The 11642-nt window shown below is 42.8% G+C and overlaps 2 protein-coding genes across 2 annotated transcripts; both read left to right on the forward strand.

The window, feature by feature from the left end:
* The first annotated feature begins 1772 nt into the window (after positions 1–1772).
* mob3c (MOB kinase activator 3C) lies at positions 1773–5055 on the forward strand. The gene is made up of 3 exons (XM_068743252.1): positions 1773–2190; positions 3178–3380; positions 4145–5055. The coding sequence occupies exons 1-3, from the start codon at positions 1773–1775 to the stop codon at positions 4172–4174; spliced, it is 651 nt and encodes a 216-aa protein (XP_068599353.1). The 3' UTR covers positions 4175–5055.
* A 953-nt stretch (positions 5056–6008) lies between these two features.
* On the forward strand, positions 6009–10874 carry mknk1 (MAPK interacting serine/threonine kinase 1). The gene is made up of 13 exons (XM_068743244.1): positions 6009–6083; positions 6364–6466; positions 6533–6631; positions 6716–6813; positions 7628–7707; positions 7777–7850; positions 7940–8044; positions 8141–8196; positions 8283–8378; positions 8502–8696; positions 8789–8953; positions 9084–9127; positions 9209–10874. The coding sequence occupies exons 1-13, from the start codon at positions 6009–6011 to the stop codon at positions 9426–9428; spliced, it is 1410 nt and encodes a 469-aa protein (XP_068599345.1). The 3' UTR covers positions 9429–10874.
* Positions 10875–11642: the final 768 nt, after the last annotated feature.

Raw genomic sequence — 11642 nt, forward strand, 5'->3', positions numbered from 1 at the left:
TCCACCACGCTTCAGACCATCTGCTACAGGATTCCAGCCAGGTACACCACAGACAGCTTATTTTTCCATTTTCTAATCTTCATATTGGGGGGTGGGGGGTTGTTTATTTCCCTCTATGGCTGCTTACTGCTGCTTGCAGTGCTGTGAAACTTTTCCCGTATCATTTATGTGACAGGTCTTGTAGAGATTGTTAGATCTGGTAAGTCAGAGGTAAAACTCCACTACGGCTGTGAAAGCATGTCACTGCTGCATGATCGGACATGCTTCAGTCTGAAGCTGTCGGGGCATGCGAGGAGAAGAAAAGTGTTCAAAAGCCAAGTCACTCTGTCACAAACCGTCACTTTATTCATTCTTCGGTAACTAGTTTATAGTGCTTAATGTTTGACTGCAGCTGTCTCCCCGAGTTCAGAGTAACAGATTGTAACTATGAGCCGATCCCAGAGGTCGTTTGTCTTTCTGTTTCATTTAGAGCTGTCTCATGACTTTATGTTCATGGCCCCTGTGGTGAGAGAAGCAGACGTGCTGTTTGTAGTAGGGGGGGACAGATGTTTAAAACAAATGCTTCAAAACTGCTGCAATTTTCTCAAGTCCATAAAAGTCAATATAACTCAGGGAATCTTAGTTTAACATACATGTTGAAGTGTCTGGAAATCAAATATTCAGCCAACAGTCATTACAACAAAGGCCCAGCTGTTGCTCCGTGTTGCACGTCTCAGACTATAATGCAGAGACACTTCTGCTATTTTTCCTTTTTTTTTTTTTACAACCACAGGAAATAAAGAGACCGGCAGTTCAAAATGGGACACAAATGCGGCGAGCACGTTGCAACCACAGTCCCTTGAATGAGACTGCAGTGGAAGGAGCATATGTTACAGTCTTCTAAAGAACTGAAGGGAAATACTCAACTCAGTGTAGTACAATGAAATATAACCCCCTCCAGCTGCGGTGCTCTCTCTGTTTAATGTAATTATTTCTCATTAAGCATTCAAATGCGTAATAATCATGCAAACTTATCATAACCATTCCATGAGATCATACTCCCCTCTTCCAAAAACAAACCATCCGTCAGCCATGTATCGGAACAATCTTATTTCCCAGTAGTGGAGCTAATTTTCTGTTTTTTCATCAGTTATAGCATTACAAAGTCATGGTGCTGTATCTGACACATTTTCTCTAGCCACATTTAATCGTATTGCTCATTCTCAAGTGAGCTGCAACATGCCATTCATTTCCCTAATCAAAAGGGCCAATCAGTGAATGCTGCTGAAAGCCTTGCGATGGGGTCATTCCGGTCACACAGAACTGTGGAAGCACATTTCAGGCTGAGCTCAGTTTCTTTTTAGAGCTGAGGGGGAAAAAAACATGTAGTTTTCAGGGCAATACGTCCTTTGGCTTTAGGACTGTCTTAAAAATATTTCCCTTTTGAAATATAACACCATGCCTGCCTACTTTTATGTTGTTGCAAAAACCCTCTGGACAATAATACATATGGTTTTTGGTCATGTGCAATTTTGGTCGCACTAGCATAAAGAAGCGGATGGACAGGAAACAAATAATCCTCTGACTTCTTTTGTTGTTCCGCCTCACAGAAACATCCCACCACATCAAAAACAAGCGCACCCTACAATCTTAACAAGACAGACGCTGACCCCCAGTGACCTGATTTCCAAGTCTGAAGCCGGCCGAGGTCTATCGCTCAGGGACGTCACACTGTTCAACCTTAAACTAATATTTATTCTGGAGAGCTCCTTCCACCTCTCACGACTGAGTTGATGGCGTTGTGTCTTGGACAAGTGTTCAGCAAAGACAAAACATTCAGACCAAGGAAACGGTTTGAACCAGGCACCCAGCGCTTTGAACTCTACAAAAAGGCACAGGCCTCACTCAAGTCCGGCTTGGACCTCAGGAAGGTGGTCCAGCTGCCAGAGGGAGAGAACATCAATGACTGGACTGCTGTTCATGTGGTTGACTTCTTTAACCGGATCAACTTGATCTATGGCACAATGAGCGAGTTTTGCACAGAGCGCACGTGTCCCATTATGTCTGGGGGGCTGAGGTACGAGTACAGGTGGCAGGATGGTGACGACTACAGGAAACCCACAAAGCTGCCCGCCCTCAAGTACATGAACCTGTTGATGGACTGGATAGAGTCGCTCATCAATGATGAAGACATCTTCCCCACCAGAGTAGGTCTGTGAGAAACCAAGCAATGATAAGAGCCTTGAGTTTGTTACCTGTGTATGCTTGACTGCTCCATGTAGTGTCAGCCTGGCGTGCAGCGCTGATCCCCTTCATTATCATCGCAAAGGGGACGAGAAAGAATTTAGAGAATAATGACCAGGTGTTTGTGGCGTTATTTTATCTCCGCTCCAGACTTGACAAAGTAACCTTTATTACAGTTTACAAATGTCATCATAAAATAGGAGTGAGCTCAGTGGCTGGCGTCGTGTTTGAGCGAATAATGAATAATGGGAATGTGTGTCAGTTTTGCATGTTTTTTTCCTGGAACTTGACTATTTGTTAAAGGTGTTACCCTGCCTTTATTCTCCTAATGTGTCAACAATATCTCAGGGCTATGAGCGGTGCTAATAGGGATGAGACACAGCGGTGGAACAACGGGTTCTCGCACAGTGGTATATTGCCTTTTCCATCAAATGAACCCCCACCATCCTCTCTGGCGTACAATACCAAACCATGACGGACATGCCTTGCAAGCGGTGATAGTTCTGCCTGGTTTCTTTTTTTTTCTTCCTTTATTCAATAGATTCAGCTTATTTTACATACAGTAAGTAAGACTCAGATACATTTCAGCTACAATTCTCATAAGTCTCTGCTGATGTGTTTTATGGTGCAAATGATGATGTTTACACACCTTTTTGATGACATTACTGTCTTCAGTCACACCCCTCCTCAACACAAATTTGTAAATATTTGTCTTTCTTTTTTCTTTTTCTTTTAATCACCATTTGTTTTTTGTAAAACTCAATAGTAACCACAGAAATACCTGCCGGAGGGGTACACCTCAAAAACCTGCTGATCTTTATACATCTAAAACTATACAAATAATTGTACTGTATATCATTTCAGAATAATGGCTAAATGATGCTTTCTTTGGCAGGAATTTAGGTGGAAGTATCTTCTTATCTGCATTATTTTTCCCCCCTTTTTTCACACCAGGTGTGCCTTTCCCCAAGAACTTCCAGCAGGTGTGCAAGAAGATCCTGAGCCGTCTCTTTAGGGTGTTTGTGCATGTTTACATCCATCACTTTGACAGCATCTGCAGCATGGGTGCAGAAGCCCACATTAATACCTGCTACAAGCACTACTACTACTTCATCTCAGAGTTCGGTCTCATTGATAACTCTGAACTGGAGCCTCTGGTAAGACAAAAGGATGACTGAGGGGGCTAGAGGATCATATGGATACTTTGTTTTGTTGTCACTGTCACTCTCGTAACTGTCAGTCTAGCAGAATACTCGCAGTAGTCAGTTGTGCTGCCGACGTCAACCTTGTCTTGCAGGGTGTTAAAAAAGTATTGGAGTTCTACATTTCATGGAAATTTAATTTGGCTTCCCGAAGGACACGAATCCTCAGCTTTATTGCAAGCAAGAATCACATGAAATATATTTTGTGGAAAAATCATATTAAATATCAATTTGACAACATGAACAGAATTGCATCCCCAATTTTCTGTCATGAAAGAATGCTTTCAGAAAATGGATGGGCGTGAAGCAAGAATGCTGATAAGAAAAGCAGCTTTTTTGGGGGCAGTTATGTAATGAGGCAGAGATTCTAGGGTTGTTGCCTTTTTCTCAACAAAGGGAAAAGTGCAGTTTGCCATCTAAACAAGCAGAAAGAGAACTGTGTGTTGAACTGCAAGATTTCAGTTATCATCATTATGAACCCTAGGCTGAGTAATTTCCCTTGCAAAAAAAAAAAAGAAACAGGGATAATGTAAAACAGAGGAGAACAAAAATTCAAATATATCTTATATCGTTGTCACAGCTTAAATAATCAACGAAATCATTTTTTGCTGGTTTTAATTGAAACAAAAGTATAATCTAAATTTAAGTTTGAACCAATAGCAACCATTCATTTCCAAATTAGAAGTCTTATAAATGTCCTTTCTTTTCTTTACCAACAGAGAGCGATGACAGAGAGGATATGCAATTAAACAAGATTGCGTGGACAAAGGAGCTGACATGTTGATGCTATGTGTAGTCTGAGCCTCATGAGAAAACATTGCCTTCAAATCACTCACAACAAAGAACAATTTCACAAAATGTTATGAGTGGTTTTCTAAATGTACCCGAGAAGATTCACTATCCTACCACACTTCTTCAAACGGGCATTCTTTGCCTGCATTATCATTTCTACTTGAGGTAATTACAGCAATCGATGTAGAACATATACATGTTGTTTCATGATCCTACAAATCCTGTGTCTTCATGCTTATTTTTCCCCTGTACATTTTTGTTTGACCTTTTTATAGTGCATCCAGTGTTGAGTCATTATTTTGTTGAATGAAGTTTCTTTCATCTACTATTTTATTATTATTAGATGTCATTGTTTTTATCATTTGAACACACAAATGCAATCTAAAAATGAGCAGTCTTTTGTGCATGTCTTTTTATGTATTTCCTGCACTGCGCCAAATATACCATTATCTATAAAATACATTGCTTCAATTTTATTTTTAGCATTAAAATCAACAAGAGGTGTGATAGGGGTGAAGACTTTTTTATTTTACTTTTTTAAAGCCTACATCTGCTGTGCAGCAGAGCCAAAACTAAAAGACTTTTCACCAAACAGGTGATAAATCATGAACTAAAAATGATTCAATGTTATATTTGATGTGAGTCATATGTCCTCTGCAGAAAACAAAATAGTAGTTTGAACATGGACTGCATCTAGTGCCCTTAAAGATTTTATGTAAGCTGTTATTTCTTTCTTTCTTTCTTATTTTGTTAATGACACAAGCACTTTTTAGTCTTCAATGGTTTATAGCCTTTCAACTATTTGTACTGCATTTGTTGTGCGTGCAGAAATAAAGTTACACTTATAAAACTAAAAAAACTCACTCCACTGTAGACGTGTATTGGAGGTGTGGCGGTGACACCAGTCATGTGATGCGGAAGTCGTGGCAGTATTCTTAACCAATGGGATAAGGATCTATACAGGAAGCGGTTTTTCCGGCCTGTGCGTCACCATATGTGATCGTACGCATTTGACGTAGTTACACATTGTCAGTCAGTCTTTGTAAACTGGAGTATGTAAAAAAAATACTCTAAACAATTAAATAGAAAATACAGCAACGCAAGAAAGATCTGACTAATGTAATAGCAGACATATTTTCCTATCAAAACTATTTATATAATGTTTTTTTCCACAAACACACAAACTCCCTGAGCAGTCCCTTTGAGCAACATCATAATAATACATTTTATTTTAAACGCACTTTACATTTAAAAGCAAATATCAAAGTACACAATAAAAATCAACAACATAAAAACAAGTGATAAAAATCAACAAATAAAACAGATAAAATGAACAAGCGAAGGATGCGCGCTGTGTTTTCTTCCTGGGTCGACGCATCGCGTCCGGATTCGTCACTGATGGGCTCCAGCTAGCAATGGATTCTTACACCGGCTACCAGACGCTTTGACGGAGGAGCTTTGACTCGTTTCTACTCAACCTCTCCAGGTTCGGTAGACTGATCGCATTTATATGTTCCGTTTAGCAATTCCTTGCCCAAATACTAAAGAGCGGAAGGACGACGGGGAATGAGCTGGCGAGCTAGCTAAAGCTATCTATAGCCTCTCCCGTCATTGAATCATCAGCTGTTTCCGTGACCTGGTTAATCAGGCTTTCCTTCTCGGTAAACGGTGTTGAAACATAATTCCCCGTTTGCCTGAGTGAAAGGAAAAGAAGGCAATCTGTGCGTAAATGTTAGTTCGACCTTCTTTCCATGCGTGTGCAGATTGTTCCAGACCAACTCCCTATCAGTGATGTGCACTCAGCTGGCAGATATGGTGAGGCACAGCGTGGTGACGGAGCTACAAGCCTTCCAGCACTCCATCCAGGTATGATGGGGATGATTTAGAAATGCTTCTGGTTTCCCGAAACATACGATCAAGCTGTCAGATACTAGTTTCTATAATTTTTGCGGTTGGGTGCCGGACGTTTCGTCGCTCTGTGTGAGTCTTGCTCTACGGTTGTGCAAACGCTTCTGGTAATATCCAGGAACGAAATCGCAGCCTGCCGTGTTTCCTGTATTCTCAAACAAACCAAACACTGCTACGACTGTACCAGCATCCCCGACTGACCCCCCCCCGCCATGTGGCCTCCTCCTCTGCGTTACAGACCAACCCGCTCTCCGTGGGCCGAGGGGAGCAGAGCTGCGGCGGAATCCATGAGAATGGGATCACTTCGGAGGAGAGACGGCATCTGTCCAGAGGCCCCGCAGGTACAACACTGGCTGTCTGATTTCCTTGTGACACGTTTTATGTTGATTCGTCTTGTTTTGATTCAGAAATGGAGAAAAGCCAGCCAGTGAACATCCCAGATGCTGCTAGAAGAAAGAAGAAGAAAAGAGCGAGAGCGACGGGCCGCTCCACTGGCACGTTTGAGGGTGCTGAAGCTGCTAGATTTCGTGAGGCATACACGACTGAATGACGGAAACGTTTACTGCATAATGTTTCACCTTCTTGCTCAGATCTCTACAAGCTGACCGATGAGGTGCTCGGTCAGGGGGCTTGCGCTAAAGTTCAAGGGTGTATAAGCCTGCAGAATGGACAGGAGTTCGCTGTGAAGGCGAGTGACGACGCTCTTAACGTTTTACTAAGACGCTGTGTTGCATTGCGTTTCAGCTCATGCAAAGATTGAAGCAACAAAATAAGGGGATTAGTTGGAACACGAGGAAACGTGATCGTGTGTTTTACGTCGTCCGAATGTTCTAAGCCCCAAAGCATTTCTGATAGTTTATCACGCGCTGTGCTGACGCCGCCTACGTTTGACCTGCTATTAAAGCTCTCCTCCCTCCACAGAGTATTAGAGAGTTCACGCGTGTCACGATTCGCAGTCATCTGTCAAATGTGTGCTGCTGTTGCCGCAGTAACGCAACCTCTAGCAACATCCAGCTAAATGATGTGCGTGTCCCTCGAGGGGGGCAACTGGGGAGGATGGGGAAAATAGCATATCATCACGCACGCACAAAGCACAACAGTACAATGGGACGTGCGACAATAAATACAGTAGACAAAGAGTAGAGCGGTGGTTAGTCAGATCTGGTTGGTTGAGCCTGGCGCTCCGTTCTGCTGGGGGCGGGGCTTTAGCTGTGGACGTGACAGAAATGTGTGGAACTCGTTTTAGACACATTTAGTTTACATAATGCATAAATGTATTATTCAAAGGCCAGCAGGCCCATTGAGAGAGTATTTCCATATACGTTTAATGTATATATATTTTTTTTAAATGTTATAATTATTAAATAAAAGTTAGTCTAGAGACGGTTCCAAACACACGTTAATGCACAATTCAAAGGCAGCTTGTGCTTTTACATTTTTTTTATGTTTATTATTTGGGCAACTCTCACTGTTCTGTTTTCTTTTTTTTTTTTTTTACACAGATAATTGAAAAGAGTGCCGGACACAGCCGCAGCCGAGTCTTTCGAGAAGTGGAGACACTCTACCAGTGTCAGGGCAACAGGTGAAGACGTTGAGACTGAGAAATGTCTGCACGAAGAAGCAGATTCTAATCATTCCACTCTCGGTGCAGGAACATTTTGGAATTGATGCAGTTCTTTGAAGACAGCTCCTGCTTTTATTTGGTATTTGAAAAACTGCATGGAGGTGAGAATAGATTCGTAGTTCAGCCATTGCATCGATTACAGTTTACAAGTCATAATCGCACAGTGCTGATTTATCTTATCTGTCTTCAGGCTCTATTCTAACACACATCCAGAACCGAAAGCACTTTGATGAGCTGGAGGCCAGTAAGGTGGTCACGGACATCGCGCACGCTCTTGACTTCTTGCACACAAAAGGTAAGGTCAGCCTCCAAACGGCTGCCAAAGCCCAAAGGGAGGAGCGGTGATTATTATTATCTTATTAAATCATGGTGAAAATGTGCTTTTCTGCAGGCATTGCCCACAGAGATCTTAAACTGGAGAACATCCTTTGTGAATACACTGATCGGGTAGGGAGATGGAGGAAGGTTTCAGAAGAGCTATTTCCTATCAGCGTAACGGTATGATAAAATATACCGTTCTTACCTTCTCTCAGGTATCGCCGGTCAAGATCTGTGACTTTGACTTGGGGAGTGGCGTTAAGCTCAGCAGTGCCTGTACGCCCATAACGACTCCGGAGCTCACCACGCCGGTAGCAACCTGCAGCCGGAGTTGTAGCTCACACACACACACACACACACACACGCACGCACGCGTCTTATCCACCCAGCAGCTAATCGTTCCATCACTATGGTTTATCTTTGCTGTCTCTCAGTGTGGCTCGGCAGAGTACATGGCTCCAGAAGTAGTCGAGGTGTTCACTGATGAGGCCTCCTTCTACGACAAGCGCTGTGACCTTTGGAGTCTCGGGGTCATCCTCTACATCCTCCTGAGCGGCAGCCCCCCGTTCACGGGCCACTGCGGCACCGACTGCGGCTGGGACCGGGGAGAAATCTGCAGAACCTGCCAGGTATGAGAACGTGCACACGACCCCCTCAGCTCATAAAAATGTTGGGTCTGTGCTTCGGTTCTACGGATTATCGTGGAACATTCCATCCTCAGAGACACCTGTTTGAGAGCATCCAACAGGGCAAGTACGAGTTTCCAGAAAAGGACTGGGCTCACATCACTGAGGGGGCCAAGGATCTCATATCCAAGCTTTTGGTTCGGGACGCGACTCTGCGCCTCAGTGCTGCTCGGGTCCTCAAGCACCCTTGGGTGCAGGGGGTGGGTATCGGTACATCTCGGCCTGTTGGTTGCACCGGAAAGATGATTTGTTCGTCTGATACAACACCACTGCGTTGGTCATGCACTCGGCGCTGTTTTTATATAGTTCAACGCTGCGATCTTTTTACAGGGCGCTCCAGAAAGGGGTCTTCCAACTCCTCGTTTTCTGCAGAGGTATGACCGACACCTTCGATAGGTGATATCTGATGTATAATTTGTGTCTCTAAAAAGCCTTTTCTCCGACTCTTCTTCCAGGAACAGCAGCACCAAAGACCTGAGCCAGTTTGCAGCAGAAGCCATCGCGTTCAACCGGCAGCTATCCCAGCACGACGAGCAGCAGGAGGACGTGGGAGCTGTGGTTTGCACCATGAGCCTCTCTCCTCCTTCCAACTCCAGACTGGCCCGCAGACGGGCCGAGTCCAGCGCCCTGCGCGCTAGCGACTTTGCGCCTGCATCAGACGGCGTTGCAGTGTGAAGGATCGGAGCCGGTTTCCCTCTGTTGTAGTTTCCAGACTGATTTTTAGCTTTTCCTGCTGTTTGCATCTTTTTTATTATTTTTTTTTAAACGGGGAGCCTCAAAGTATCGATCACGCCATATCTGAAGTGACTGTCTGTCGTTTGTGTTAAAGCTCTTTCCCAAGGCCGGTGATTTCATCGTCTTGACTGAGTTTGAGCACCAAGAAGAAAAAAAAACGATTCTGAGATTTGCCCAGGAGTTGTTTAAAGAGTTTATACAGTAACAGTTTTATTTAAGAGTAGGTTAGTTTTATTTTTACAGTTCACAAATTGCTCCGTTCGGTCATCAATGATAAAATGCGTGACGACTCGATGCAGCAGAACCGACTCTCGATACCAGCTGCTTTTATCTAGAAAAAGCACACATTACTTGGCACACAGTGTTTTTCAGCTGGTTCTGTCCTTGTGAAGTATTTTCTAATTTTGATGTACATTATTTCTCTGTCTATTTTTGTTTTTTTTATTATTAATTTAATTAAATCCTCCTCGTGGCTTCTCAGTCGCCGGAGGGAAAGGGATGAGCTCTGTTGCTGTTGCATTTTTTAAAGGTGTCGGTATCTGTGATTTGATTTGTAGATGTTCGCGGTATAAAGGATGAAAATGGAGGCCGTTCATCTCAGGAAGTGGGCTCTTCTCCATTGTTCATTCATTGTAGCGTGCAGGAATGTGAAAGCGTGTTGAATTTCAGAAGGCTCTTTTTTAGTTTAGCATTTTACTTTACCGAATGCTACCTGTAGCACCGATTTACTTTGCATTAAGTCACTCATTTTGTCTTAAAAGAAAAGTGTTTCCCTTGAATCCTTAATGCGCATTAGCACCTACAGTACAGTAAGGCTTATCTTTTAAGACATTGTGAACAACGTTACCTCAGACTCTTATTTTTGCACCATGTTTTTGCACGCTTTGTACTGAACAAATGTCGACCTGTCCCAAAAGGTGCTGATGGTCTGTCTGATCTGATATCGGATTGTTTGTTGTGTGAATGTTTTTTTTTGCATGTATTTAGTAATTGAGACTGAAAGGGAACTTGCAGTAAGATGCTATGGTTGATCATGTATGTTCTTGCACAACTTCCTGATTGATCCTTGATTTCTTAAAGAAATATTTTTACTTATTTTTTTATGTTTGCTTCACTCATAGAGGATTCCAAATATTTTTGAATGAGGTCGTCACTTCATTTTCATTACATGCCGCAAACAGTCTGTCAGTTGCTGACATGAATGCCTCCCTTACTGCTGTAGGATTCACAAAAGGGCACGTTTGCTTACCCCTTCGGCATGTAATTGTGCCAGTTACTTATGTGGAATCCCGTTGAAATTCGTAATGCTCATTTGGATCCCGAGCATACAGCTCTTAGTAGACCATATGGTTATTGGTTTGCTGTGTTCTCAATAAAAGATCCTTGACCTCCTGCCTGATCTTTTTTATTTCCCCCTCACATAATTAAGACTGTATTCCTGATCATATTAACAAATGGGTCCAGGGTCCATCTGGATGAAGGGAGAAGATGCTGCAGTTAATTCCTCATCGCCCATTGTTAAGTTAACAATTCAATTCAAATTTGGTTTGAACCTTTTTTCAACGCCTGTGGAGATTGGATTCATGCATGGATGGATGGATGGATTGAGCAATAAATACATGATACAAATGTCGCACATTTTTAGGGGAGGATTTTCTGTCTGTCTTCATCCTTGAATTCAACCACTAGATGGGAGTGCCGTCATTCACACGGCGTGACGACAGAAGTTTGACGGCAGCACTTATTACTCATACTATGGGGTGGACATGATAATCTAAATAAAGCTAGTCATTTGAGATTATTTTTGAATCATCCGTGATTAAAACATCTTTACATGAATATTTTATGTTATTTCGCTTTGGACTGCCTTCCAAGATTTAAATGTTTCCTCCAAAAACATGTAGCCTAGGCTGATTGGTGACACTGAATTGCCCATAGGTGTGTGGCTGACTGTTGCCCTGCGATGGACTGGCGGCTTGTCCAGGGTGTATCCCGCCTCTCGCCCATTGACTGCTGGGATTGGCTCCAGCTTGGCCCGTGACCCGATGACGGAATAAGCGGTTGAAAAATGAATGAATATTTGAAATAAATGTGAAATACCACTACATTATCATTAGATGTACACATGAATAACTAACAATAATAATACAAAAA

Source organism: Brachionichthys hirsutus, chromosome 9 (genome assembly GCF_040956055.1).
Source record: "Brachionichthys hirsutus isolate HB-005 chromosome 9, CSIRO-AGI_Bhir_v1, whole genome shotgun sequence".
NCBI classification, from domain to species: Eukaryota; Metazoa; Chordata; class Actinopteri; order Lophiiformes; family Brachionichthyidae; genus Brachionichthys; species Brachionichthys hirsutus.